At 56.8% G+C, this 25,740-nt stretch overlaps 1 protein-coding gene across 1 annotated transcript; it reads right to left on the bottom strand.

Moving 5' to 3' along the window:
* Positions 1–359: 359 nt before the first annotated feature.
* ARHGAP35 (Rho GTPase activating protein 35) lies at positions 360–22,690 on the bottom strand. Its single transcript, XM_062020252.1, is given in 8 exon segments — positions 360–2,399; positions 4,231–4,336; positions 7,048–7,147; positions 7,149–7,180; positions 9,167–9,244; positions 9,565–9,706; positions 10,984–14,902; positions 22,487–22,690. Coding segments are annotated over 7 exon segments (4,536 nt in total). The 5' UTR covers positions 14,677–14,902; positions 22,487–22,690; the 3' UTR covers positions 360–2,014.
* Between the last annotated feature and the right edge of the window lie 3,050 nt (positions 22,691–25,740).

Raw genomic sequence — 25,740 nt, 5'->3', positions numbered from 1 at the left:
TCGCCTCATTAAAAGGCGTTTTGTGATGAAAAAGCGGCTTTTCGGGTCCTTTTTAAGGGCGGGGGGGGGGGAGGGGCCGGGAGTCATCGGCCAATGACGGGAAAGGGTGGGGCGAAGCTCAACCAATCGCGAGGCGGGGCGTGAAACGGACCCTTTGGGGGGGTAAAAAAGCCCCTTTTGGGGCACTTTTGGGGGGCAAAGCGCCGCCAGGGGTGGGGGAGGGGCCGCAGCCCCCCAGTGGCATACCCCAGCACAGCCAGTTCCAACCCCAACCCGTGCTGGGAGGTGATGGGGGAGGGGCCCCCAACTCCCCTCCGCCCCCAAAATCCCCTTTTTTTACCCCAAAACTCAACCTCGGGGCCGTTTTCTGTTGTTTTCATGTTTTTTCTGGAGAAAAAGAACCCCAAAATCCGGCCCAAAACCGAGGGGGGGGGATGGGGGGAGGGGCAGGGACCCCCCTAAACCCCCCCCCTCCCCCCGTAAGTGCTTCATGCCGGGGGAGGGGCAGGAAGGGGGGGGGGAGGGGCCTGAGGTGGCCACGGGGCAAGTCCTTGGGGCATTGGAGGGGGGAGGAGGGGAGGTGACAGCGATGGGGCCACCTCAGGGGGCTTTGGGCACCTCTGATGGGCTTTGGGTGACCATGGACCGCGTTGGCTGAGCCTCAGGTTGAGCTTGGAGCACGTTGGGATGAACTTCAGGGCATGATGGGCCACCGTGGATGGCCTTTGGACCACTTTAGATGACCTTCAAGCCACGCTGGACCACCTTGGATGACCTTTGGACCACCTTGGATGACCTTTGGACCACTTTAGACGACCTTCAAGCCATGCTGGACCACTTTGGATGACCTTTAGACCAGTTTAGATGACCTTCAAGCCATACTGGACCACCTTTGATGACCTTCAAGCCATGCTGGACCACCTTGGATGACCTTTGGACCACTTTAGATGACCTTCAAGCCATACTGGACCACCTTGGATGACCTTCAAGCCACATTAGGCCACGTTGGATGACCCTCAAGCCATGCTGGACCACTTTAGATGACCCTTGGACCAAGTTGGATGGCCTTTGGACCATCTTGGATGACCTTAAAGCCACGTTAGGCCACCTTGGATGACCTTCAAGCCGTGCTGGACAACTTTGGATGACCCTTGGACCTCCTTGGATGACCCTCAAGCCATGTTGGACCACTTTAGATGACCCTTAGACGACCTTGCATGACATTCAAGCCACGTTAGGCCACCTTGGATGACCTTCAAGCCATGCTGGACCACTTTGGATGACCTTCAAGCCATGCTGGACCACCTTGGATGACCTTTGGACACCTTGGATGAACTTTGGACCACTTTAGATGACCTTCAAGCCATGCTGGACCACCTTGGATGACCCTTGGACCTCCTTGGATGACTTTCAAGCCATGCTGGACCACCTTTGATGACCTTTGGACCACCCTGGATGACCTTCAAGCCACGTTAGACCACCTTGGATGACTTTCAAGCCATGATGGACCACTTTGGATGACCTTCAAGCCATGTTAGGCCACCTTGGATGACCCTTGGACCACCCTGGATGACTTTCAAGCCATGCTGGAGCACCTTGGATGACCTTCAAGCCATGTTAGGCCACCTTGGATGACCCTTGGACCACCCTGGATGACCTTCAAGCCACCACAGACCAACCTTGAGCAGACCCTTGCCCTTCCCCACTAACCACAGGAAGAGCTTCAGCAGCCCCAGCGCCTCACCCACAAGTCCAGGGGGGGGCAACCAGAGCAACAACCCCCCCCTCAAAGCTCCCCCCCACCCCCCCCAAGCTCACCATGGGGACCCCCAAATCCACTCCAGCAACTCTCAACCCCGAGCCCGGCCCAAACATCTCATGGTGTGTGTGGAGGGAGGAGGTTTGTGGTCAGGGGGGTAGGGGGATGAAGGGTGGGGGGAGTTTTAGTGTCCTTTTGGGGTGGTTTGGGTGGGTTTTTGGGGTGTAGGAGAGGAGGCCAGATGGGCTGGAGGAGTCACCTCAGAGCGTGTGCTGCAGCTGAGGCGCCCCCAACCCTTGAGGCGGCGACAAATCGCCTGGTGGGGACGTGGCCGTGGGGACGACGGGGAGGAAAGGCCCCAGAGGAAGAGGAGGAAGAGGAGGAGGAGGAGGTGGTGGTGGTGGTGGTGGTGGTGGTGTGGCTGAGGCCGAAGGGGAGGCGGGGAGCGGCGGCGTCCAGGATGGGGCGGTTGTAGAAAAAGAAGGGGCACTGGTGGATGAAGAGTTCGATGATTGTCTGGTAGGTGCGAGTGGCCGTCAGCGCGTCCATGGTGCTGAAGTCGGGGCGCATCAGCGTGGGCCAGAAGCAGATGGAAAGGTTCTCGCTCGTCATCAGGTTCACCCGGTGGTTGTGGCTCACCCTGAGGAGAGGGAGGAAGGGTGGGAAGGGTTAAATGTGCCCTGGGTGGGTGAAGGGTGGGAAGGGAAGGGTTAAATCTGCCCTGGTTGGGTGAGGGAAAGGGTTAAATTGATCCTGGTTGGGTGAGGAGTGGGAGGAGAAGGGTTAAACTCATCCTGGTTGGGTGAGGGAAAGGGTTAAATCTGCCCTGGTTGGGTGAAGGGTGGGAGGAGAAGGGTTAAACTCATCCTGGTTGGGTGAGGGAAAGGGTTAAATCTGCCCTGGTTGGGTGAGGAGTGGGAGGAGAAGGGTTAAATCCATCCTGGTTAGGTGAGGGGTGCAAAGAGAAGGGTTAAACTCATCCTGGTTGGGGGAGAGAAAGGGTTAAATCCACTCTGGTTGGGTGAGAGGTTGGAGGAGAAGGAGTTAATGGGAAGAGAAGGGTTAAATCTGCCCTGGTTGGGTGAGGAGTGGGAGGAGAAGGAGTTAATGGGAGGAGAAGGGTTAAACTCAGCCTGGTTGGGTGAGGGAAAGGGTTTAAATCTGCCCTGGTTGGGTGAGGGGTGGGAGGAGAAGGGTTAAATCCATCCTGGTTGGGTGAGGGGTGGGAGGAGAAGGGGTTAATGGGAAGAGAAGGGTTAAACTCATCCTGGTTGGGTGAGGGAAAGGGTTAAATCCACACAGGGTGATGAGATGATGGGGATGAGGAACCCAGGAGCTCCAGGAGATGGTTTTGAGGTGTCCCAGGAGCCTCATCACAAGGAACCCACCACCCAGGAGCTCCAGGAGAAGGTTTTTGGGGTATCTCAGGACCCTCACCACAAGGAACCCACCACCCAGGAGCTCCAGGAGAAGGTTTTGGGGTGTCCCAGGACCCTGTCCACAAGGAACCCACCACCCAAGACCCCTCATCCCAACAGGGTGATGAGGAACCCACCACCCAGGAGCTCCAGGAGAAGGTTTTTGGGGTGTCCCAGGACCCTGTCCACAAGGAACCCACCACCCAAGACCCCTCATCCCAACAGGGTGATGAGATGATGGGGATGAGGAACCCAGGAGCTCCAGGAGAAGGTTTTGGGGTGTCCCATGAGCCTCACCACAAGGAACCCACCACCCAGGAGCTCCAGGAGAAGGTTTTGGGGTGTCCCAGAGCCCTCACCACAAGGAACCCACCACCCAAGACCCCTCATTCCAACAGGGTGATGAGGAACCCACCACCCAGGAGCTCCAGGAGAAGGTTTTGGGGTGTCCCAAGGTTCTAAGAATGAAGAACCTGACACCCAAGACCTCTCATCCCACCAGGGTGATGAGATGATGGGGATGAGGAACCCAAGAGCTCCAGGAGAAGGTTTTTGGGGTGTCCCAGGACCCTCACCACAAGGAACCCACCACCCAGGAGCTCCAGGAGAAGGTTTTGGGGTGTCCCACAGCCCTCACCACAAGGAACCCACCACCCAAGACCCCTCATTCCACCAGGGTGATGAGTTGATGGGGATGAGGAACCCAAGAGCTCCAGGAGAAGGTTTTTGGGGTGTCCCAGGACCCTCACCACAAGGAACCCACCACCCAGGAGCTCCAGGAGAAGGTTTTGGGGTGTCCCATGAGCCTCACCACAAGGAACCCACCACCCAGGAGCTCCAGGAGAAGGTTTTGGGGTGTCCCATGAGCCTCACCACAAGGAACCCACCACCCAGGAGCTCCAGGAGAAGGTTTTGGGGTGTCCCACAGCCCTCACCACAAGGAACCCACCACCCAAGACCCCTCATCCCACCAGGGTGATGAGATGATGGGGATGAGGAACCCAGGAGCTCCAGGAGAAGGTTTTTGGGGTGTCCCATCCCCCCCTGACCCACTTGTTGAGGTGCCCGATGACGTATTTGAAGACCTCGTAGTTCTCCCTGGGGAACCTCCGCAGCACGTCCCGCAGCGCGTGCAGCTTCTGCTCCCGGTCGTTGATCTCTGGGAGGGGGGGACACAGTGTCAGGGACACCCAGAGCAGGGGTTGGGACCCCCCAAAAACAAGCTGGGAGGGAGGAGAACCCCCCCTGAAAAAGAGAAGGTAAAGGGATGGGGTTTGTCCCCCAAAAATGGGTTGAGGAGGTGTTGGTTGCTCCAAAAAGGAGATGGGGAGGGGGGATCCTGTCAAAGAGAGGGTGAGGGGGGGTTGTACCCCCCAAAAATGGGATGAGGGGAGGGGATCCCCCCAAAAATGGGCTGAGAGGGGTTGTTACCCCCCAAAAACAGGGTGAGGGGGGGTTGTTACCCAATAAAAATGGGCAGAGGGGAGGGGATCCCCCCAAAAATGGGCTGAGGGGGGTTGTTATACCCCAAAAACGGGCTGAGGGGGGGGTTGTTACCCAATAAAAATGGGCAGAGGGGAGGGGATCCCCCCAAAAACGGGCTGAGGGGGGGTTGTTACCCCTTAAAAATGGGCTGAGGGGAGGGGATCCCCCCTAAAAACAGGGTGAGGGGAGGGGATCCCCCCAAAAATGGGCTGAGGGGGGGGTTGTTATCCCTAAAAACAGGGTGAGGGGGGGTTGTTATCCCCTAAAAATGGGCTGAGGGGAGGGGATCCCCCCAAAAACAGGCTGAGGGGGGTTGTTACCCCCTAAAAGTGGGGTGAGAGGAGGGGATCCCCCCAAAAACAGGATGAGGGGGGGTGGTTTCCCGCCAAAAAGCAATGGCGGCAGGGTTTCCCGCCAAAACGAAGCTGAGGGAGGGGGTTTCTCCCCAAAAAGAAACTGAGGGATGGGGTTTCTCCCCAAAAAGAGGCTGAAGGAGGGGTTCCTCCCCAGAAATGAAGCTGAGGGGGGTCTCCTGCCCAAAAAGAAGCTGAGGGAGGTTGTTTCCCGCCAAAACGCAATGGCGGCAGGGTTTCCCGCCAAAACGACGCTGAGGGAGGGGGTTTCTCCCCAAAATGACACTGAGGGAGGGTGTCTCCAACCAAAACAAAGCTAAGGGGAGGGTTTCATCCCCAAAAATGAAGCTGAGGGGGGTCTCCTGCCCAAAAAGAGGCTGAGGGGGGGTGGTTTCCCGCCAAAAATCAATGGCGGCAGGGTTTCCCGCCAAAACGACGCTGAGGGGAGGGGGGTTTCTCCCCAAAAACGAAGCTGAAGGGGGGTTGTTTCCCCCAAAAAGAGGCTGAAGGGAGGGTTTCATCCCCAAAAATGAAGCTGAGGGGGGTCTCCTGCCCAAAAACAGGCTGAGGGGGGGTTGTTTCCCGCCAAAAAGCAATGGCGGCAGGGTTTCCCGCCAAAACGACGCTGAGGGAGGGGGTTTCTCCCCAAAATGACACTGAGGGAGGGGGTCTCCAACCAAAACAAAGTGGAGGGGGAGGGTTTCATCCCAAAAATGAAGCTGAGGGGGGTTTCCTCCCCAAAAAGAAGCTGAGGGGGGGTGGTTTCCCGCCCAAACGCAATGGTGGCAGGGTTTCCCGCCAAAACGAAGCTGAGGGAGGGGGTTTCTCCCCAAAAACGAAGCTGAAGGGGGGTTGTTTCCCCCAAAAAGAGGCTGAAGGGAGGGTTTCATCCCCAAAAATGAAGCTGAGGGGGGTCTCCTGCCCAAAAACAGGCTGAGGGGGGGTGGTTTCCCACCAAAAAGCAATGGCGGCAGGGTTTCCCGCCAAAACGATGCTGAGGGGGAAGGTTTGTCCCCAAAAAGAAGTTGAGGGAGGGGGTTTCTCCCTAAAAAGAAGCTGAGGGAGGGGGTTCCTCCCCAGAAATGAAGCTGAGGGGGGTCTCCTGCCCAAAAAGAAGCTGAGGGGGGGTGGTTTCCCGCCCAAACGCAATGGCGGCAGGGTTTCCCGCCAAAACAACGCTGAGGGACGGGGTTTGTCCCCAAAAAGAAACTGAGGGAGGGGGTCTCCAACCAAAACAAAGCTGAGGGGGAGGGGTTCCTCCCCAAAAATGAAGCTGAGGGGGGTCTCCTGCCCAAAAAGAGGCTGAGGGGGGGTGGTTTCCCGCCAAAAATCAATGGCGGCAGGGTTTCCCGCCAAAACGAAGCTGAGGGAGGGGGGTTTCTCCCCAAAAACGAAGCTGAAGGGGGGTTGTTTCCCCCAAAAAGAGGCTGAAGGGAGGGTTTCATCCCCAAAAATGAAGCTGAGGGGGGTCTCCTGCCCAAAAACAGGCTGAGGGGGGTGGTTTCCCGCCCAAACGCAATGGCGGCAGGGTTTCCCGCCAAAACGACGCTGAGGGAGGGGGTTTCTCCCCAAAATGACACTGAGGGAGGGGGTCTCCAACCAAAACAAAGCTGAGGGGAGGGTTTCATTCCCAAAAATGAAGCTGAGGGGGGTCTCCTGCCCAAAAAGAGGCTGAGGGGGGTGGTTTCCCGCCCAAACGCAATGGCGGCAGGGTTTCCCGCCAAAACGACGCTGAGGGGGAAGGTTTGTCCCCAAAACGAAGCTGAGGGAGGGGGTTTCTCCCCAAAAACGAAGCTGAAGAGGGGTTGTTTCCCCCAAAAAGCAGCTGAGGGGGTGGGTTTCATCCCCAAAAATGAAGCTGAGGGGGGTCTCCTGCCCAAAAACAGGCTGAGGGGAGTGGTTTCCCGCCCAAACGCAATGGCGGCAGGGTTTCCCGCCAAAACGACGCTGAGGGATGAGGTTTCTCCCCAAAACGACGCTGAGGGAGGGGGTGTGAGGGGTGTTCTGGGTGGGAAAGGCGGGGGTCACTCACTGTGGGCCTCCACCAGCTCGCCCTGCATCCCGTACGGCACCAGCGGCTCCGGCAGCTCCGAGAAGAAGCTTTTCATGGCGCCCGCCACCGTGTTCACCGTGGAAATCCTTCTCGGCCAGGTCCAGGCCGTGGTCTGGGGACACAGGGAGAGGGGGTTTGGGTGAAACCCGCAGGGGGGGACCCCAGGAGTGAAAGGGGTCAAAGTCTGGGGGGTGGGGGGGGAAATTGAGGGGAAAAGGGAGGGAAAAAGGGGGTTTGGGGGGAAAAAAGGGGGGAAAAGGAGAAAAAGGGAGAGAAAAAGGGAGTTGAGGAGGAAAAAGGGGGGTTTATGGAGGGAAAAGGGAGGGAAAAAGGGGGTTTGGGGAAGAAAAAGGGGGGAAAAGGGGAGTTGGAGGGGAAAGGAGGGAAAAAGGGGGTTTGAGGGAAAAAAGGGAGGGAAAAAGGGGGTTTGGGGGAGAAAAAGGGGGGTTTGAGGGGAAAAAAAGGGTGTTGGGGGGAAAAAAGGGGAGATAAAAAGGGAGTTGAGGAGGAAAAAGGGGGTTTATGGGGGGAAAAAAGGGGGAGAAAAAGGGGGGTTGGGGGAAAAGGGGGAGAAAAAGGGGGAGAAAAAGGGGGAGAAAAAGGGGGAGAAAAAGGGGGAGAAAAAGGGGGAGAAAAAGGGGGAGAAAAAGGGGGAGAAAAAGGGGGAGAAAAAGGGGGAGAAAAAGGGGGAGAAAAAGGGGGAGAAAAAGGGGGAGAAAAAGGGGGAGAAAAAGGGGGAGAAAAAGGGGGAGAAAAAGGGGGAGAAAAAGGGGGAGAAAAAGGGGGAGAAAAAGGGGGAGAAAAAGGGGGAGAAAAAGGGGGAGAAAAAGGGGGAGAAAAAGGGGGAGAAAAAGGGGGAGAAAAAGGGGGAGAAAAAGGGGGAGAAAAAGGGGGAGAAAAAGGGGGAGAAAAAGGGGGAGAAAAAGGGGGAGAAAAAGGGGGAGAAAAAGGGGGAGAAAAAGGGGGAGAAAAAGGGGGAGAAAAAGGGGGAGAAAAAGGGGGAGAAAAAGGGGGAGAAAAAGGGAGTTGAGGAGGAAAAAGAGGGTTTATGGGGGGAAAAGGGAGGGAAAAGGGGGTTTGGGGAAGAAAAAGGGGGGGAAAAGGGGAGTTGGAGGGGAAAGGAGGGAAAAAGGGGGTTTGGGGGGAAAAAAGGGGGAGAAAAGGGGGAAAAGGGGGTTTGGGGAAAAAAGGGGGTTTGAGGGGGAAAGGGAGGGAAAAAGGGGAGTTGGGGGAAAAGGGAGAGAAAAAGGGGGTTTGGGGGGAAAAACAGGGGTTTGGGGGGGAAAAAGTGAGGTAAAAAGGGGGTTTGGTGGGGAAAGGGAGGGAAAAAGGGGGTTTAGGGGGGAAAAAAGGAGTTTGAGGGGGAAAAAGGGGGGGGAAAAGAGGGTTGGAGGGGAAAAAAGGGGGTTGGGCTCAAAAAGGGGGTTTGAGGGGGAAAAAGGGAGGTAAAAGGGGGTTTGGGGGTGAAAAAGATGGGTTTTGTGGGAAAAGAAATGGAGTTTGAGGGGAAAAGGGAGGAAAAGAAGGGAAACGGTTTTTGGGGGGAAAAAGGCAAGTTTTGGGGCAGAAGAGGCTGTTTTGGGGTGGAAAAGGATGTTTCAGGGGTGGAAGAGGCTGTTTTGGGGGCAGAAAAGGCTAGTTTTGGGGCAGAAAAGGACATTTTGGAGGCAGAAAATGCTGTCTGGGGGCAGAAAAAGGCACTTTTGGGGTGGAAGAGGTTGTTTTTGGGGTGGAAAAGGCCATTTTTGGGGCAGAAGAGGATGTTTTGAGGTGGAAAAGGCCAGTTTTGGGGTGGAAAAGGCCAATTTTGGGGTGGAAAAGGATGTTATGGCGTGGAAGAAGTTGTTTTGGGGGCAGAAAATGCTGTCTGGGGGCAGAAAAAGGCACTTTTGGGGTGGAAGAGGTTGTTTTTGGGGTGGAAGAGGATGTTTTGGGGTGGAAAAGGCCAGTTTTGGGGTGGAAGAGGCCAGTTTTGGGGGCAGAAAAGGAGATTTGGAGGCAGAAAATGCTGTCTGGGGGCAGCAAAAGGCACTTTTGGGGTGGAAGAGGTTGTTTTTGGGGTGGAAGAGGTTGTTTTTGGGGTGGAAGAGGCCGTTACCCTGATCAAACTGCCGCTGCAGACTCTCCATCTCTGACTTGTTGCCGCTGACACGGTAAATCCCTTCGGTGCTCAGCCCTGAGGAGGAGGAAGAAGAGGAGACACAAGGGTGAGGGACAACCTGTGGAATTTCACCCCTTTTCCTCCTTCCCAACCTCAATTTCATCCCATTCAGTCCCCAAATCCCTCTTTCTGTGCCCATCTCGAGCCTCAACCCTGCTGGTGGGCCTCCAAAAACCACGTCCCCCACGAGGAGCTGGGCTCAACCAGCCTCTGGTACTTCCTCAAGCACCAAAACCTTGAGGTTTGGAGACAAAGAAGAGTTTCCTCCCCACCTTTTCTGCCCCCCACAAAGACCCCCCTGAGTGAGCTGAAGGGTTCTGGGGTGGGCTCCTCACCTGTGGCCTCGATGTACTCGATGCATCGCTCGATGAAGATGGGGATGGGCTTCTCTGCGCTCACCACGTTGCTCAAGGGCACCCCAAAATAGTTGCTCTCCAGCATTTTGGGGATGGAAGGTCGAGGTTTGGGCTTTGGCTTCTGGGAGGGGGAAGAAGGAGGGACAAGAAGTGAGGGGAAGGACCCCCAAGTTCATCCCAGTGGCTGGTGGGAGGGTGGGAAAGCGACGTTTGTCAGCAAAATGAGTGGTTTGGGGGCAGGTTTGGAGCAGTTTTGGGGGGACATGAGGAGTTTTGGGGCACTCCATTGGTGTTCGCCTCCAACAAGAGGTTGGTCATTGGTGGGTCAACCATTGGCCTCCAAGAGAAGAAGGTCGGCCACTGGTGTTGGCCTCCAACAAGAGAAGGTTGGCCATTGGTGTTAGCCTCCAATAACACATTGGCCATTGGTGTTGGCCTCCAATGAGAGAAGGTTGGCCACTGGGGGGGTCAATCATTGGCCTCCAACAATGGGAAGGTTGGCCATTGGTGTTGGACTCCAATGGGAACGGTTGGCCACTGGTGGGTCAATCATTGGCCTCCAACAACGGGAAGGTTGGCCATTGGTGTTGGCCTCCAATGGGAGAGGTTGGCCATTGATGCCCCAACCCTTGGCCTCCAACAGGAGGTTGCCCATTGTACCCCAACCCTTGCCCTTGGCCTCCAACAGGTTGGCCATTGGTGCCCCAACCATTGGCCTCCAACAGGTTGGCCATTGGTGCCCCAACCCTTGGCCTCCAACAGGTTGGCCAATGGTGCCCCAACCCTTGGCCTCCAACAGGAGCTTGGCCATTGTACCCCAACCCTTGCCCTTGGCCTCCAACAGGTTGGCCAATGGTGCCCCAACCCTTGGCCTCCAACAGGTTGGCCATTGGTGCCCCAACCATTGGCCTCCAACAGGTTGGCCATTGTGCCCCAACCCTTGGCCTCCAATAGGAGGTTGGCCATTGGTCCTCAACCCTTGCCTTTGGCCTCCAACAGGTTGGCCAATGGTGCCCCAACCCTTGGCCTCCAACAGGTTGGCCATTGGTGCCCCAACCATTGGCCTCCAACAGGTTGGCCATTGTGCCCCAACCCTTGGCCTCCAATAGGAGGTTGGCCATTGGTCCTCAACCCTTGCCTTTGGCCTCCAATAGGTTGGCCATTGTACCCCAACCCTCGCCCTTGCCCTCCAACCCCACTCCCACCATTCTCAGCACCCTTCTCACCCCCCAACCCAACACTGAGGGATCCCACCACCACCTCCTAGGCCCAACCCCCTCGCCCCACCACGGGGAGGCCCAAAACCCCCCCCAAAGACCTTCTGCACCCACCCAACTCCACCCTCCCTCACTGAAAGGCCCCGCCACGCCACGCCAGCTGCTCCCCACGCCCCCCTACCTTGGTGGTGGTCCTCCTCAGGCTGCGCAGGATGTTCCTCCTGCGGGGGTCCTCTCCGTCGGCCGCCTCGTAGGGGATGCCGGCGTTGTCCCCTTTGTAACCTTGAGACGTGGCATCTTCTTCCTTCTTCCTCACAGGTCCCAGCTCGTCGTCGCTGCCGACGTTGAAGCTCGTCCTGTAGCTGGAGAACCTGCCCAGCCTGGAGCAGCGGCTGCGGTACAGGACGGGTTTGGTGACGGCCGAGACCTTGCGGGCTCGTTCCAAGGAGCCCGTGTCCATCTCGCTGTCGGAGCCGTTGCCGCCGCCGCCGTTGGGTTGGGTCTTGTTGATGTTCCTGATGGTGATGATCTTGCCCTGGGTGCTGTCGTGAGGGACTGAGTAGATGTTCTCCTCCTCGCTGCGGGGCTTCACCACGGCGTCCATGGGCTCGGCGTAATCCGACGGGTCGAAGCAGTCGCCGGGTAACCAAGGGCTGGAAGAGACCGATTTCCTCTGGCCGTCCCGGTGGCTTTGCTCTAGGTAAAGATCCCCTTTGGTGAGGTCAAAATGAACTGGGGGTTTGGGCTTCACCGGTGGAGGCACCTTATTGTTCAACTTGCTCTCGAAAGCGCTCATGACCGAGATGAAGGACAGCCCGTCGTTCCCTTCCAGCTCCATCGACAGCTTCGAGTGGTCCTTGGCGAGGGGAGGCAGAGCAGCCTCCTCCCGGAACGGGCTGTAACCTCCTGGAGCTTCCACGTCCTCCTCTGAGTCCTGGAGGTTGGAGTTGCAGAGTGGGGAACCGGCCCTGGGCGAGTTGAAAACCTCCTCGGTGGTGCTACAGGCCTCGGCCGCGTTGTCGTACATGTGGGTGGCCTCGATGATGGTTTTCTTCTCCACCACGTCCTTGAAGAAGGAGTGGAACAGCTCCAGCTTAGGCTGGGCTTGGCCACAAGGGATGGCGGCGAACTTGCCGTCGATCTCCTGGGCGATCTCCTCGCCCTCGCTCAGCTGCTCCCTGCTCAGGTCGTTGTCCAGGAGGTCGGAGGGAGCCTCGGTGACCGCCACCACCTGGATGGGGATGATGTCCTGCACCTCGCCCAGGAAGGCCCTGAGCGTGGCCAGTGACGCGCGGCGCTTGGCCGAGTAGAACACGATGTAACCGTGGACCAGGCGGCTCTTGCGGACGCCGAAGGAGGAGTGGTAGGAGAGGAGGGAAAGCTCCAGGCGCTTCCTTTGAGCTCCTAAAGTCAACTCGAGGAGGACGGAAGAGCCCGAGGAGCAGGGGGAAGGGCGGCAGCTCTGCGACTGGAGGATGGGCAGCAGCACGTCGTCGGCGTTGAAGGGGTCTCCGCACATCAGGCACACGACCACGCGCAGCTCCGCGTCCGCCAGCTCCTTGATGGTGGCTGAGCTGGAGCTGACGAGGTTGAGGTTGCGTTTGGAGTCCAGGAGGCCCTTCAGGACCTGGCTGATCTGCTTCTCGTTGATGTTCCGGCCGTAACCGATGCCGGCGGCGGCCGGGTCGAGGAAGACGCACTGGAGCTTGCTGGCGATCTGCTGGCCCTGCTGGATCAGGCTCTGCAGGGTCTCGCCACCGGTGTCACCCCTCTTGTTGACCAAGATGAGGGTGAGGGGGAGGTGAACAGGGTGGTTGTCCCTCCTACCCACGCTCGACTCCCGGCTCTTCTCGATGCTCTCCACCACGTAAGACAGGGACTCTTTGGAGTTGTAGAGGCAGAGGCAGCCGTGGGGTTGGAAGGTGGGGGTCTGGAAGGAGTTGACGGGGAGGCGGACGTTGCCCTCGATGGGCCTGAGGGCCAGCTCGTACATCTTGCCCTCGATGACGTACTTGTCGTCGTTGGTGCAGAGCGCCCGGATCTCGTTGGCCAACTCTCGGGCCAAGCCGTCCTTACCCAGGATCACCAGGTTGATCCTGTCGACGTTGGGATCCGCCAGCGGGTTCTTCTGGTTGCGGGTGAAGCGGGAGCAGAGGAGCTGCTCCACCTTGGAGTCCACGCACAGAGGGCAGCTGGGACACGTCTCCTTGGTGGGGTGGTACACAAAGTGGATGTGCTTCAGGATGAGGGCGTCCCGCTCGGCCTGGAGCTTCTGTAGGGCTTTGAACCTCTGCTCTTCGCCCAGCACCTCTTGGATCACTCCCATCTTCTCTTTGCTGGGCTTGGCATCGAGCTCCAGCTCGTAGAAGAGCTCCGAGTACTCCAGCAGCAGCTCCTGGAACTCCTCCTTGGCCTTGTCGATCAGCTGCTTCTGGTGCCTGCCGTAGATGTCCACGTAGACCGACTCCTCCAGCCACACGTAGAACTCCTCGTTCATGATGAAGCTCCTGGCTTCCTCCCAGGGCTTGCCAGGGGTGATGAAGGGAGAAGTCTCCAGGTTCTCCTTGAAGGCCTTCCTCATCTCCGCCCTCTTCCTCTCGTTCCTCAGCTTCTCCAGGTGAGCTTCGTAGAGCTGCTCGGCGGGTTGGGTCTCCATCAGGTCGAAGGGGATGCGCTCGTTCTCCACGTCGTCCACGTGGCTGGTGGCGTCCCAGGGGGTCTCCTCCAGCACCACAAACCACTTGAGGAAGTCGGGTTTGGTCTCCAAGAGCCTCTCAGCTTTGAGGCAGCTCAGGTGGTCGATCTCCTCCAGGTCTGGGATGAGAGCCTCGAAGGCCTGGGGGAGCAGGGCCAGGTAGGCCTTGCGGCGCCGCTCGATGTGCTCCTGCTTGAGGCGATGCACGTGCTGCAGGAAAAGCTTCTTGGCTTTCTGGGTCCCTTCCAGGTAGACGTAATCCTGGTACTCTGGGGCCGACTGCATCTTCCTGCTCACGTTGGGCCACGTCTCGTTGTGGTTCTTGACGATCCGCCCCACCAGCCACTCGTACTTGTCCTTGGCGGCGGCGATCTGTTGGCTCTGCTGCTTCAGGGCCTCGAAGTAAGGGATGATTTTGGCTTTCCCCCTGCTCTTGTCTATCAGCTGCACCAAGGTGCTGAAGGCCAAGTCCACGTTGACGTTGGACCTGGCTGAAGTCTCCACCACCTGCAGGTTCTTCTTGCTTAAGGCAAAAGCGTGGGCGTCCCGGATGTACCTCTCCACCCCTTCATCACACTTGGTCAACACCACCACCACGGGCTTCTTGGTCTTGGCCACTTGGTTGTAAAGGTTGGACACGAACTTGAGCTGCTCATCGAAGTTCCTATTCATCCCCCTACTGACATCAACACACAGGAGGAAACCGTCCACCAGCAGCTTCCCTTCGGGCATCTGTTTCTGTTCAAAGTCCTGCTCCAAACCCAACTGGTCAGTGCAAAAGTACATGAGTTTCTCAGCCGACGCCAGCTTGGTGGCGGCAGCTCGTTTGATGTAAGGCTGGAGGGCGGTGCTCCGGTGAGGCTGGAACGTCTGGTCATCGATAAACTCCGTCTGCTCCACCACGTGCAACTTACACTCCCCTCCGTCCTCCAACGCTCTCCCCACTTCCCCCCAGTAAAGGAAATGGTCGTTGTTAACCACCCGACCCCCGAAGTCGCTGGTGCTGAGCACCGACGTGTGCTCCAGGTGGAAGTCGTCGGCGCTGGGCCGTACGAAGCGGTTGCACAGGCAGGATTTGCCCACGCCGCACTGTCCCTTCTCCTTCTCCGTGCCCGACAAGCCCACCACGCTGACATGGTAGGTGGGGATGCGCACATCTTGCTTTCTTGCCATCATCATCGTCCACACATCCTGTTTCCTACACCCCTCCTCTTCCCCCCTCCCAACCCTCCCCCCCCCGAACCCCCAAAATCCAGCTGCTTCCCACAGGGGTTTCTTTCTCCCCTCCCCACCACCCCCTTTCCCCTCTTGCTTCGGACCCTCAAGCCACCGGTTTCGGCGTTGCCATGATGGTGCCGACGACGTCAGTTGCTGGTGCCCGGCGTGGGACGGGTGACGTTTCCCCCTGGAAGGCAAAACAACTGCTGAGTGTTTTTGGGTCAGGAATATCCCCCCCCTCCATCCCCTCAGCACCAACTCCAGGCTCGATTCGGGGTGATTTCAGCCCAGGGTGAGTGATGAATCCCAGGGGCAGCCCCTTCTGGCACCGGGAGGGTTGTGGGGTTGGGGTGAACCGCGAGGGGAAGGTGTGTGGTGAGAGGGGGGAGGGAAGGAAGAGAGCCCTGAGATGGGCTGAGGGCAGGGAAAAGGGGGCAGGGGAGAATTGGGGGGGACCCGTGAGAGAGGAGGGAAGAGGATGAGGAGGGAGGGGAAGAGGGAGCCAAGGAGGGAAAGGGCTTGTTTGGGCCCCAAAACCACCAGGACTCAGGTCTCAAACCATCAGGACTCAGGCCCCAAACCATCAGCATCTGGGGCCTAAAACCAGGAGGATTTGGCCCCAAAAGCACCAGGACTCTGGCCCCAAACCATGAGGATTTTGCCCCAAACCCACCAGAACTCAGGCCCCAAACCATCACCATCTGGGGCCCAAAACCAGGAGGATTTTGCCCCAAAAGCACCAGGACTCAGGCCCCAAACCATCAGCATCTGGGGCCTAAAACCAGAAGGATTTTGCCCCAAAAGCACCAGGACTCAGGCCCCAAATAATCACCATCTGGGGCCCCAAACCACAAGGATTTTGCCCCCAAACCATCAGGACCTGGGGCCCAAAACCATGAGGATTTTGCCCCAAAAACAACAGGACTCAGGCCCCAAAAGCACCAGGACTCAGGCCTCCAAACCACCAGGACTCAGGCCCCCAAACCACCAGGACTCAGGCCCCCAAACCACAAGGATTTTGCCCCAAAACCCACCAGGACTCAGGCCCCAAAACCACAAGGATTTTGCCCCAAACCCACCAGGACTCAGGCCTCAAACCATCAACATCTGGGGCCCAAAACCACAAGGATTTTGCCCCAAAAGCACCAGGACTCAGGCCCCAAAGCATCAGCATCTGGGGCCCCAAACCACAAGGATTTTGCCCCAAAAGCACCAGGACTCAGGCCCCAAAGCATCAGCATCTGGGGCCTAAAACCAGGAGGATTTTGTCCCAAAACCACCAGGATTTGAGCCCCCAAAACCACCAGGACTCAGGGTCCAAAATCATCAGGACTTGAACTCCAAAACCACCAGCACTTGGGGCTCCAAACCCATCAGATTTGGCCCCAAACCCACCAGCACTTGGGGCTCCAAAACCATCAGATTTGGCCCCGAACCCACCAGCACTTGGGGCTCCAAACCCATCAGATTTGGCCCCAAACCACCAGCACTTGGGGCTCCAGAACCATCAGGATTTGAGCCCCCAAACCACCAGCACTTGGGGCTCCAAAACCATCAGGATTTGGCCCCAAACCCACCAGCACTTGGGGCTCCAAAACCATCAGGATTTGAGCCCCCAAACCACCAGGATTTTGCCCCCAAACCATCAGGATTTTTCCCTCCACCTCCCTTATTCCTCCCCATTTTCACCCCCCCCCCCCTGCAGTGAGACATCAGGGTCCAGCTTAACCCTTTAAACCTCGTTTTAACCCCTTGCTCTCCTCTCCAACACCCCACCCCCAGCACACAGGGGGATCCCCAGCCCACATCATCCATTTTCTCCCCCAGTTTCCCTTCCCTTTCTTGCTGGAGGATCCACTTTCTTCTCTTCCATCAGCCCAACTCGAGGTGCCACAGGGGTCGAGGAGTCAATTTGGGGAGGAAAAGGCTGTTTCTGGTGCCTTTTTGGTGGCATTTCCCCAGCAAAACGATGAAAATGAGTCCAACAACAGACCTGTGACTCCTCAGAGTCGTTTTTCCCTCCCCTCCCCCTGCAGAGCAGCTTCATCCCCTCCCAGTTTGGCCTTTAATCACCTAAAAACGACCGGTTTCAGAAGCAAAACCTCGTTTCTATCACGGGAGGGTGGTTTGGGGGGGACATGTGAGAAAAAAAGAAAGGAATCCACCCAAAACAGTGCAGGAAACTTCACCCCCAGGATTTCAGCTCCTAAAACAAGGTGGGAAAAGGGGCAAAAGGGTGGGAAATGGCTTTGGATTTCACCCCTGAAATCCCTGAGTCAGAAGCTGCTGATTTAGGCCCCAAAGTCCAACTGGGGAGGACTAGGAAGGAGAAAAGTCCCGTTGCTGTTGGTTGCCAGAGGGGTGGGAGGGATTGAAGGGCTTGTTTCCTCTGAAGTGAAGGTGAAAGAGAGGGAGGGAGGCAGACAAAACTCTCTCAGGGTTTTTGTGCTGCTCTCCCTCAGGTCACAGAGGCCTCAGAGGGAGGAGAAGCTCAGCTTTGGGACTCCAACCCCTCCTCCCTGCCCCCCATCAGCTGGGTTTTTTGGCTGAGTTAGGGATTTATTGAAGGGGAATGACCTCTGTGTCATAGGTTGAGAGGATCTTCTCCCTCCTCAACCCGCGGCACCAAACGACAACAGCGAGAGAATGAAACGTGGGGGGTAAAAACTCCACCTAAACCCCCAGTTTTTCCCCTCAGAAACCACCACATTCCCACCTTTTGTCCTTAAACTCACACCAAAACCCCACTTTTCCCCTCATAACCCCACCCAACCCCCACTTTTCCCCTCAGAAACCCACCCAGACTTCACCTTTCCTTTAAATATCCACCAAATCTCCACTTTGTCCTTCAGAAACCACCAAACTCCCAGCTTTTGCCCTGAAATTCCCACCAAAACCCCCACTTTTCCCTCAGAAGTCCACCAAAATCCCACTTTCACCTCAGAAATCCAACAAATCCCCACTTTTCCCCTCAAAACTCCACCCAAACCCCACTTTTCCCCTCAGGAATCCACCTAAACCTCACCTTGACCTCAGAAATCCACCTAAACCTGCTCTTTTTCCTTCAGAAAACACCGAACTCCCACCTTTTGCCCTTAAAACTCCCACTTTTATCTCAGTAATCCACCCAGACCTCACCTTTCACCTCAGAAATCCACCCAAACCCCACTTTTCCCCTCAGAAATCCAACAAAACTCCACATTTCCCCTCAGAACTCCACTCAAACTCCACTCTACCCTTCATAACTTGATCAAAATCCCACTTTTCCCCTCAGAAATCCATCCAGGCCTCACTTTTCCCCTCAGAACTCCACCCAAACTGCACTTTTCCCCTCAGAACTTGACCAAAACCCCACCTTTTCCCTCAGAAATCCATCCAGGCCTCATCTTTCCTTCTTAAGTTCACTAAATCTCCACTTTTCTCCTCAGAACTCCACCAAAACCCCACTTTTCCCTACTTTTCCCCTCAGAACTCCACTCCAACTGCACTCTATCCTTTATAACTTGATCAAAATCCCACTTTTCCCCTCAGAACTTGACCAAAACCCCACTTTTTCCCTCAGAAATCTACCCAAACCCCACTTTTCCCCTCAGAAATCCATCCAGGCCTCACTTTTCCCCTCAGAACTCCACCCAAACTGCACTTTTCCCCTCAGAACTTGACCAAAACCCCACCTTTTCCCTCAGAAATCCATCCAGGCCTCACCTTTCCCTCAGAACTCCACCAAATCCCCACTTTTCCCCTCAGAACTCCACTCAGACTCCACTCTACCCTTCATAACTTGATCAAAACCCCACCTTTTCCCTCAGAAATCCATTCAGGCCTCATCTTTCCTTCTTAAGTTCACCAAATCTCCACTTTTCTCCTCAGAACTCCACCAAAATCCCATTTTTTCCCTCAGAACTCCACCAAATCCCCACTTTTCCCCTCAGAACTCCACTCAGACTCCACTCTACCCTTCATAACTTGATCAAAATCCCACTTTTCCCCTCAGAAATCCATCCAGGCCTCACTTTTCCCCTCAGAACTCCACCCAAACTGTACTTTTCCCCTCAGAACTTGACCAAAACCCCACCTTTTCCCTCAGAAATCCATCCAGGCCTCATCTTTCCTTCTTAAGTTCACCAAATCTCCACTTTTCTCCTCAGAACTCCACCAAAATCCCATTTTTTCCCTCAGAACTCCACCAAATCCCCACTTTTCCCCTCAGAACTCCACTCAAACTCCACTCTACCCTTCATAACTCGATCAAAATCCCACTTTTCCCCTCAGAAATCCATCCAGGCCTCACTTTTCCCCTCAGAACTCCACCCAAACTGCACTTTTCCCATCAGACCTTGACCAAAATCCCATCTTTTCCCTCAGAACTCCACCAAAACCCCATTTTTTCCCTCAGAACTCCACTCAAACTCCACTCTACCCTTCATAACTTGATCAAAATCCCACTTTTCCCCTCAGAACTTGACCAAAACCCCACTTTTCCCCTCAGAAATCCATCCAGGCCTCACCTTTCCCTCAGAAATTCACCAAATCCTCACTTCTCCCCTCAGAACTTGACCAAAACCCCACTTTTCCCTCAGAAGTCCACCAAATCCCCACTTTTCCCCTCAGAACTCCACCGGTTTTGGCACCCGGGAGCAGCTGGTGTGGCAGCAGAAGGTGATGAGGAGACAGAAATTCACCCCCAAGGGTCTGATAAACCTGGGGTTAAAAAACCTGGCTTAAAAAATGATCCCAGGGGCTAAAACCCATCAAATCCAGGTCTAAAACCTACCAAATTCAAGACTAAAACCCACCAAATCCAGAGCCTAAAACCCACCCAATCCAGGCCTAAAATCCACCAAATCCAGAGTCTAAAACCTAACAATTCCAGAGCCCAAAACCCAAGAATTCCAGGCCCAAAACCCAAGAATTCCAGGCCCAAAACCCAACAATTCCAGAGTCTAAAACCCACCAAATCCAGGCCTAAAACCCACCAAATCCAGAGCCTAAAACCCACCCAGTTCCAGGTATAAATCCCACTAATTCCAGAGCCTAAAAACACCCAAATCCAGGCCTAAAACCCACCTAATCCAAGACCTATACTAAACACTTTCAGAGCCTAAAACCCAACAATTCCAGGGCCTAAAACCCAACAAATCCAGAGCCTAAAACCCCACCCTTTGAAACCCAAATTTGTCCCCCAAAATCCTATTTAAACCCAAATTTGTCCCTAAAAATCCCATTTAAACCCAAATTTGCCCCCCAAAATCCCTTTGAAACCCAAATTTCCCCCAAAAACTCCCATTTAAACCCAAATTTGACCCCAAAAATCCCCTTTAAACCCAAATTTGTCCCCCAAAATGCCATTTAAACCCAAATTTGTCCCCCAAAAATCCCATTTAAACCCAAATTTGCCCCCCAAAATCCCTTTGAAACCCAAATGTGTCCCAAAAATACCCCAAAATGTCCCAAAATAACCTCTTTAAACCCAAATATGTCCCCAAAATCCCTTTTAACCACCCCAAACGTCCAACAAAATCCCTTTTAAACCCAAATATGTCCAAGAAATCCCTTTGAAACCCAAAGATCTCCCCCAAAATCCCCCTTTTTGGTGGCATTTTGGGGCAGGTGACACCAAAACCACCTTAAAGTCAGGTGTTTTGTGCAGCTCTGCACCAAAATCATCCTTTTTGGGGGTGTTTTGAAGCCCCCAAATCCCTTTTGAAGGAGGGAAAGGGGAAAGTTGACACCCAGGGGAGAGCAGAGACGGGTTGGAAGGGAGGGAAAAGGGGGGGAAAGAGTTAAAAAGGGTCAAAAAAAGAATGAAATTGGAATTTTTGGGAGAATTTTTGATTTTTGAAGGAGAAATTTTGATTTTTCAGGAAGAATTTCAACTTTTTTGACCCCAAAAAGGTGTCAGAGGGGAAGGAAGGAAGAAGTGGGAAGGTTGGAGCGAGCCACTGGTTGATTTTTAACTGGGGAGGGAGGGGTTAAATTCATTAAAGAACCCAAATTTCACCTTTTTTCATCAGTTTGAATAAATCTGAGGCCAAATCAAGCAGGAAAAAGGGGAAAAATAAACCCCCCAAATCGATGACTTGAGGTTAAATCAGATGTCAGGAAGGAAAATGACTTGAATTTGCCCCCAAATCACCCCAAAAATCCCCTTCCCCCCCAAAAAAGACACCCCAAAACACCCCCACCCCAAAACCACCCCAAATCACCCCAAAATCTCACCAGGAATCTTGGTGGGAAGGTTTTAAACTCCTGGGATTTGGGGTTGGAGGTGAAAGGGGGCGAAAAAATAGGGGTGGGGGCTGAAAATGGGGTGTGGGAATGTGGGACCCTCCCCCGAAATAGGGGACACCCCCAAAAAAAGACTCACCCTAAACATGGGGAAATAGCCCCAAAAATGGGGTCACAGGGAAGGGGGCACACCCCCCTCCTTTTCAGTTTGGGGGGGGTCTCCCCTCATTTGGGGGGGTCTCTTCTCTCTGTATCTCTCCCTTAATTTTGGGGGGTCTCCCCTCATTTGGGGGGGTCTCCTCTGTATCTCTCCCCTAACTTGGGGGGGTCTCCCCTCTCTGTACCTCTCCCCTAATTTGGGGGGGTCTCCCCTCTCTGTATCTCTCCCTTAATTTGGGGGGTTCTCCTCTGGACCTCTCCCCTAATTTGGGGGGTCTCCCCTCATTTGAGGGGGGTCTCCTCTCTCTGTATCTCCCCTAATTTGGGGGGGGTCTCCCCTGTACCTCTCCTTTAATTTGGGAGGGTCTCCCCTCTCTGTACCTCTCCCTTAATTTAGGGGGGGGTCTCCTCTGTACCTCTCCCTTAATTTGGGGGGGGTCTCCTCTCTCTGTACCTCTCCCTTAATTTGGGGGGGGTCTCCCCTGTACCTCTCCCTTAATTTGGGGGGGGTCTCCTCTCTCTGTACCTCTCCCTTAATTTGGGGAGGGTCTCCTCTGTACCTCTCCCCTAATTTGGGGGGGGTCTCCCCTCTCTATATCTTTCCCTTAATTTAGGGGGGGTCTCCTCTCTCTGTACCTCTCCTCTAATTTGGGGGGGGGGGGATTTGCTCTCCCCCACATCTCTCCCTTAATTTAGGGGGGGGGTCTCCCCTCTCTGTATCTCTCCCCTAATTTGGGGGGGGTCTCCCCTCTCTGTATCCCTTAATTTAGGGGGGGGTCTCCCCTCTCTGTATCTCTCCCTTAATTTGGGGGGGGTCTCCTCTCTCTGTATCTCTCCCTTAATTTAGGGGGGGGTCTCCTCTGTACCTCTCCCCTAATTTAGGGGGGGGTCTCCTCTCTCTGTACCTCTCCTCTAATTTAGGGGGGGGGATTTGCTCTCCCCCACACCTCTCCCCTAATTTGGGGGGGGGGGTCTCCTCTCCCTATTTCCTCCCTCATTTTGGGGGGGGGGGTCTCTCCTCTCCTTACCCCGAGACGGGGGTCCCCTAATGACATGGGGGGGACACACACACGACTCTCCAGACCCCTCCCCTTGAGGGGGGGGGCGTCTCCTCTGCCGGGGTGGGGGGTGGTCGCCCTTTCCCCCCCCCCAACTCCCGGCTGGGGAAGGGGCTGTGGGGGGGTGACGGCTCGCTCGCCCCCCCCGGCAGCGCTGTGGGCCGGTCCGGCGGGGCCGCGGCCAGCGGGGGTGGGGCGGCCCCATTGTTCCCAAATGGGGGGGGAGGGGGGGTGTGTGTGTGAGGGAGGAAGGAGGAGGAAGAGGAGGATGAGGAGGCCACGGACCCCTCCCCACACACACGCACAGACAAGGAACCGCTCCTTACCGTAACGGCGGCGATGGGCCGGGCCGGGGGCGGCGGGAGAAGGCGCCATGTCCCCCCTCAGGGCGGCGGCGGGGGGGCGGGAGGGAAGGAGGGGGGCGGCGGGGCCGCCGGGGCGGGCTCGGCCTGTAATGGCGGCGCTGCCTTCCTCCCCCTCCCTCTCCTCCTCCTCCTCCTCCCTCTTCTCCTCCTCCTCCCTCGCTGAGACCGATGGGGGGGGGGGGGTCGGTGTGCGCATGCGCGGCCGTGAGGCGGCGGCGGCGCGCGGGGGGCGGCGGGGGGCGGTGTGCGCATGCGCGGGGCGGGGGGCGGGGAGGTGGGGGGGGTAACGGGGGTCAATGGGGATAACGGGGGTCAATGGGGGATAACGGGGGTCAGTGAGGGGATAAGGGGGGGTCTGAGGGGCTTTAACGGGGGTCAATGAGGGGATAACGGGGGTCTGAGGGAGTTAACGGGGGTCTGAGGGGGGATAATGGGGGTTAATGGGGGTTAATGGGGGTCTGAGGGGGATAACGGGGGTCTGAGGGGGGATAACGGGGGTTAACGGGGGGTTAATGGGGGTCTGACGGGTGGATAACGGGGGTTAACGGGGGTCTGGGGGGGGTATAACGGGGGTCAATGGGGGATAACGGGGGTCTGAGGGGGTTTAACGGGGGTCTGACGGGAGTTAACGGGGGTCTGAGGGGGGATAACGGGGGTTAATGGGGGTCTGGGGGGGATAACGGGGGTCTGAGGGGCTTTAACAGGGGTCTGACGAGGATAACGGGGGCCTGAGGGGGTTTAACGGGGGTTAATGGGGGTTTGGGGGGGATAACGGTGGTCTGAGGGGGTTAACGGGGGGTCAATGGGGGTTAACGGGGGTCTGAGGGGAGTTAATGGGGGTCTGAGGGGGGATAACGGGGGTCAATGAGGGGATAACGGGGGTCTGAGGGAGTTAACGGGGGTCTGAGGGGGGATAATGGGGGTCAATGAGGGGGATAATGGTGGTCTGAGGGGGATAACGGGGGTCTGAGGGGGGATAACGGGGGTTAATGGGGGTTAATGGGGGTCTGACGGGTGGATAACGGGGGTTAACGGGGGTCTGGGGGGGGATAACGGGGGTCTGAGGGGGTTTAACGGGGGTCTGAGGGGGTTTAACGGGGGTCTGACGGGAGTTAACGGGGGTCTGAGGGGGGATAACGGGGGTTAATGGGGGTCTGGGGGGGATAACGGGGGTCTGAGGGGGTTAACGGGGGTCAATGGGGGTTAACGGGGGTCTGAGGGGAGTTAATGGGGGTCTGAGGGGCTTTAACAGGGGTCTGACGAGGATAACGGGGGCCTGAGGGGGTTTAACGGGGGTTAATGGGGGTTTGGGGGGGATAACGGTGGTCTGAGGGGGTTAACGGGGGTCAATGGGGGTTAACGGGGGTCTGAGGGGAGTTAATGGGGGGTCTGAGGGGGGATAACGGGGGTCAATGAGGGGATAACGGGGGTCTGAGGGAGTTAACGGGGGTCTGAGGGGGGATAATGGGGGTCAATGAGGGGGATAATGGTGGTCTGAGGGGGATAACGGGGGTCTGAGGGGGGATAACGGGGGTTAATGGGGGTTAATGGGGGTCTGACGGGTGGATAACGGGGGTTAACGGGGGTCTGGGGGGGGATAACGGGGGTCTGAGGGGGTTTAACGGGGGTCTGAGGGGAGTTAACGGGGGTCTGAGGGGGGATAACGGGGGTTAACGGGGGTCTGGGGGGGTCTGAGGGGGTTAACGGGGGTCGCTGAGGGGCTTTAACGGGGGTCTGAGGGGGGATAACGGGGGTTAATGGGGGTCTGAGGGGGTTAACGGGGGTCAGTGAGGGGTCAATGAGGGGGTTCAACGGGGATCAATGGGGGGATAATGGGGCTCTGAGGGGGGATAACGGGGGTCAATGAGGGGGATAACGGGGGTCAATGGGGGTTTAAATGGGGTCAATGAGGGGAGTTAACGGGGGTCAGTGAGGGGGATAATGGGGGTCTGAGGGGGTTTAACGGGGGTCGCTGAGGGGAGTTAATGGGGGTCAGTGAGGGGAGTTAATGGAGGTCAATGGGGGGGATAACGGGGGTCGCTGAGGGGCTTTAACGGGGGTCTGAGGGGGATAACGGGGGTCTGAGGGGGGATAACGGGGGTCTGAGGGGAGTTAATGGGGGTCTGAGGGGGGATAACGGGGGTCTGAGGGGGGATAACGGGGGTCTGAGGGGAGTTAATGAGGGTCTGAGGGGGGATAACGGGGGTCTGAGGGGAGTTAATGAGGGTCTGAGGGGGGATAACGGGGGTCTGAGGGGCTTTAACGGGGCTCAGTGAGGGGCATTAACGGGGGTCTCAGAGGGTTTAACGGGGCTCAGTGAGGGGGTTTAACGGGGGTCTTTGGGGGGGTTTAACGGGGGTCTTTGGGGGGGGGGGGTGGCGATGCAGCACCTCCGTACCGCGCATGCGCGCGCCGCCGCCCTCTTCAACCCCCCTCCCCCCCCCCCCCCCTTAATCCCACGACCCCCCCCCCCAAAATCCATCACCGGGACCCCCCCGTCGGTTTAAACCTCCGGTAACGGCGTGAGACCCCGTTAAACCCCCCCCCCACACCCCAAAATTGGGAGGGGGTTAAAGGGGCGGCGCGCAAAGCACGACGGGAGCCGTAGTCCCGCCGGAACTACAAGTCCCGTGATGCTCCGCGGCCGCGCACCGGATATCCGGGTTCTGCTGTGGGGGGGGGCAGCAGCTAACGGGGCCGCCATGGTGAGTTTGTTTTGGGGGGTCCCCGGCGCGGGGTTGGGGGAGGGGGCGAAGCTTCAGGGGGGTGTTTTGGGGGGTCCCGAGGCGGGGGGTTCATGGAGTGAACGGGTTGGAATGGATTGGGGGGGGGGTGTCTTGGGGGGGGGGGTTTGGGGTTGGGGGGACCCCCCGACACCCCCGTTGTGGCCCCCCCCAAACCCCCCCCTGGGCCTCTGGGACCCCTTTTCTGACCCACAGGTTATCCCCAAATTGCACCTCGACCCCCTTTTTTACCACCAATGTCTTCCTCACCCCCTTTTTCCTCCTCTTCCTCCACCCCTTTCCCCCTCCTCTTCCCCTCATCTTCCTCTTCCTCCTCCTCTTCCTCCCCCTTTCCTCCTCTTCCTCCCCCCTTTCCCCCTCCTCTTCCCCTCATCTTCCTCTTCATCTTCCTCCTCCTCTTCCTCCTCCTCTTCCTCCCTCCTTTCCTCCTCTTCCTCCCCCCTTCCCCCTCCTCTTCCCCTCATCTTCCTA

This window comes from Colius striatus, unplaced genomic scaffold (assembly GCF_028858725.1).
Source record: "Colius striatus isolate bColStr4 unplaced genomic scaffold, bColStr4.1.hap1 scaffold_93, whole genome shotgun sequence".
Lineage (NCBI taxonomy): Eukaryota > Metazoa > Chordata > Aves > Coliiformes > Coliidae > Colius > Colius striatus.
This window is presented reverse-complemented; position numbering and strand designations above follow the sequence as displayed.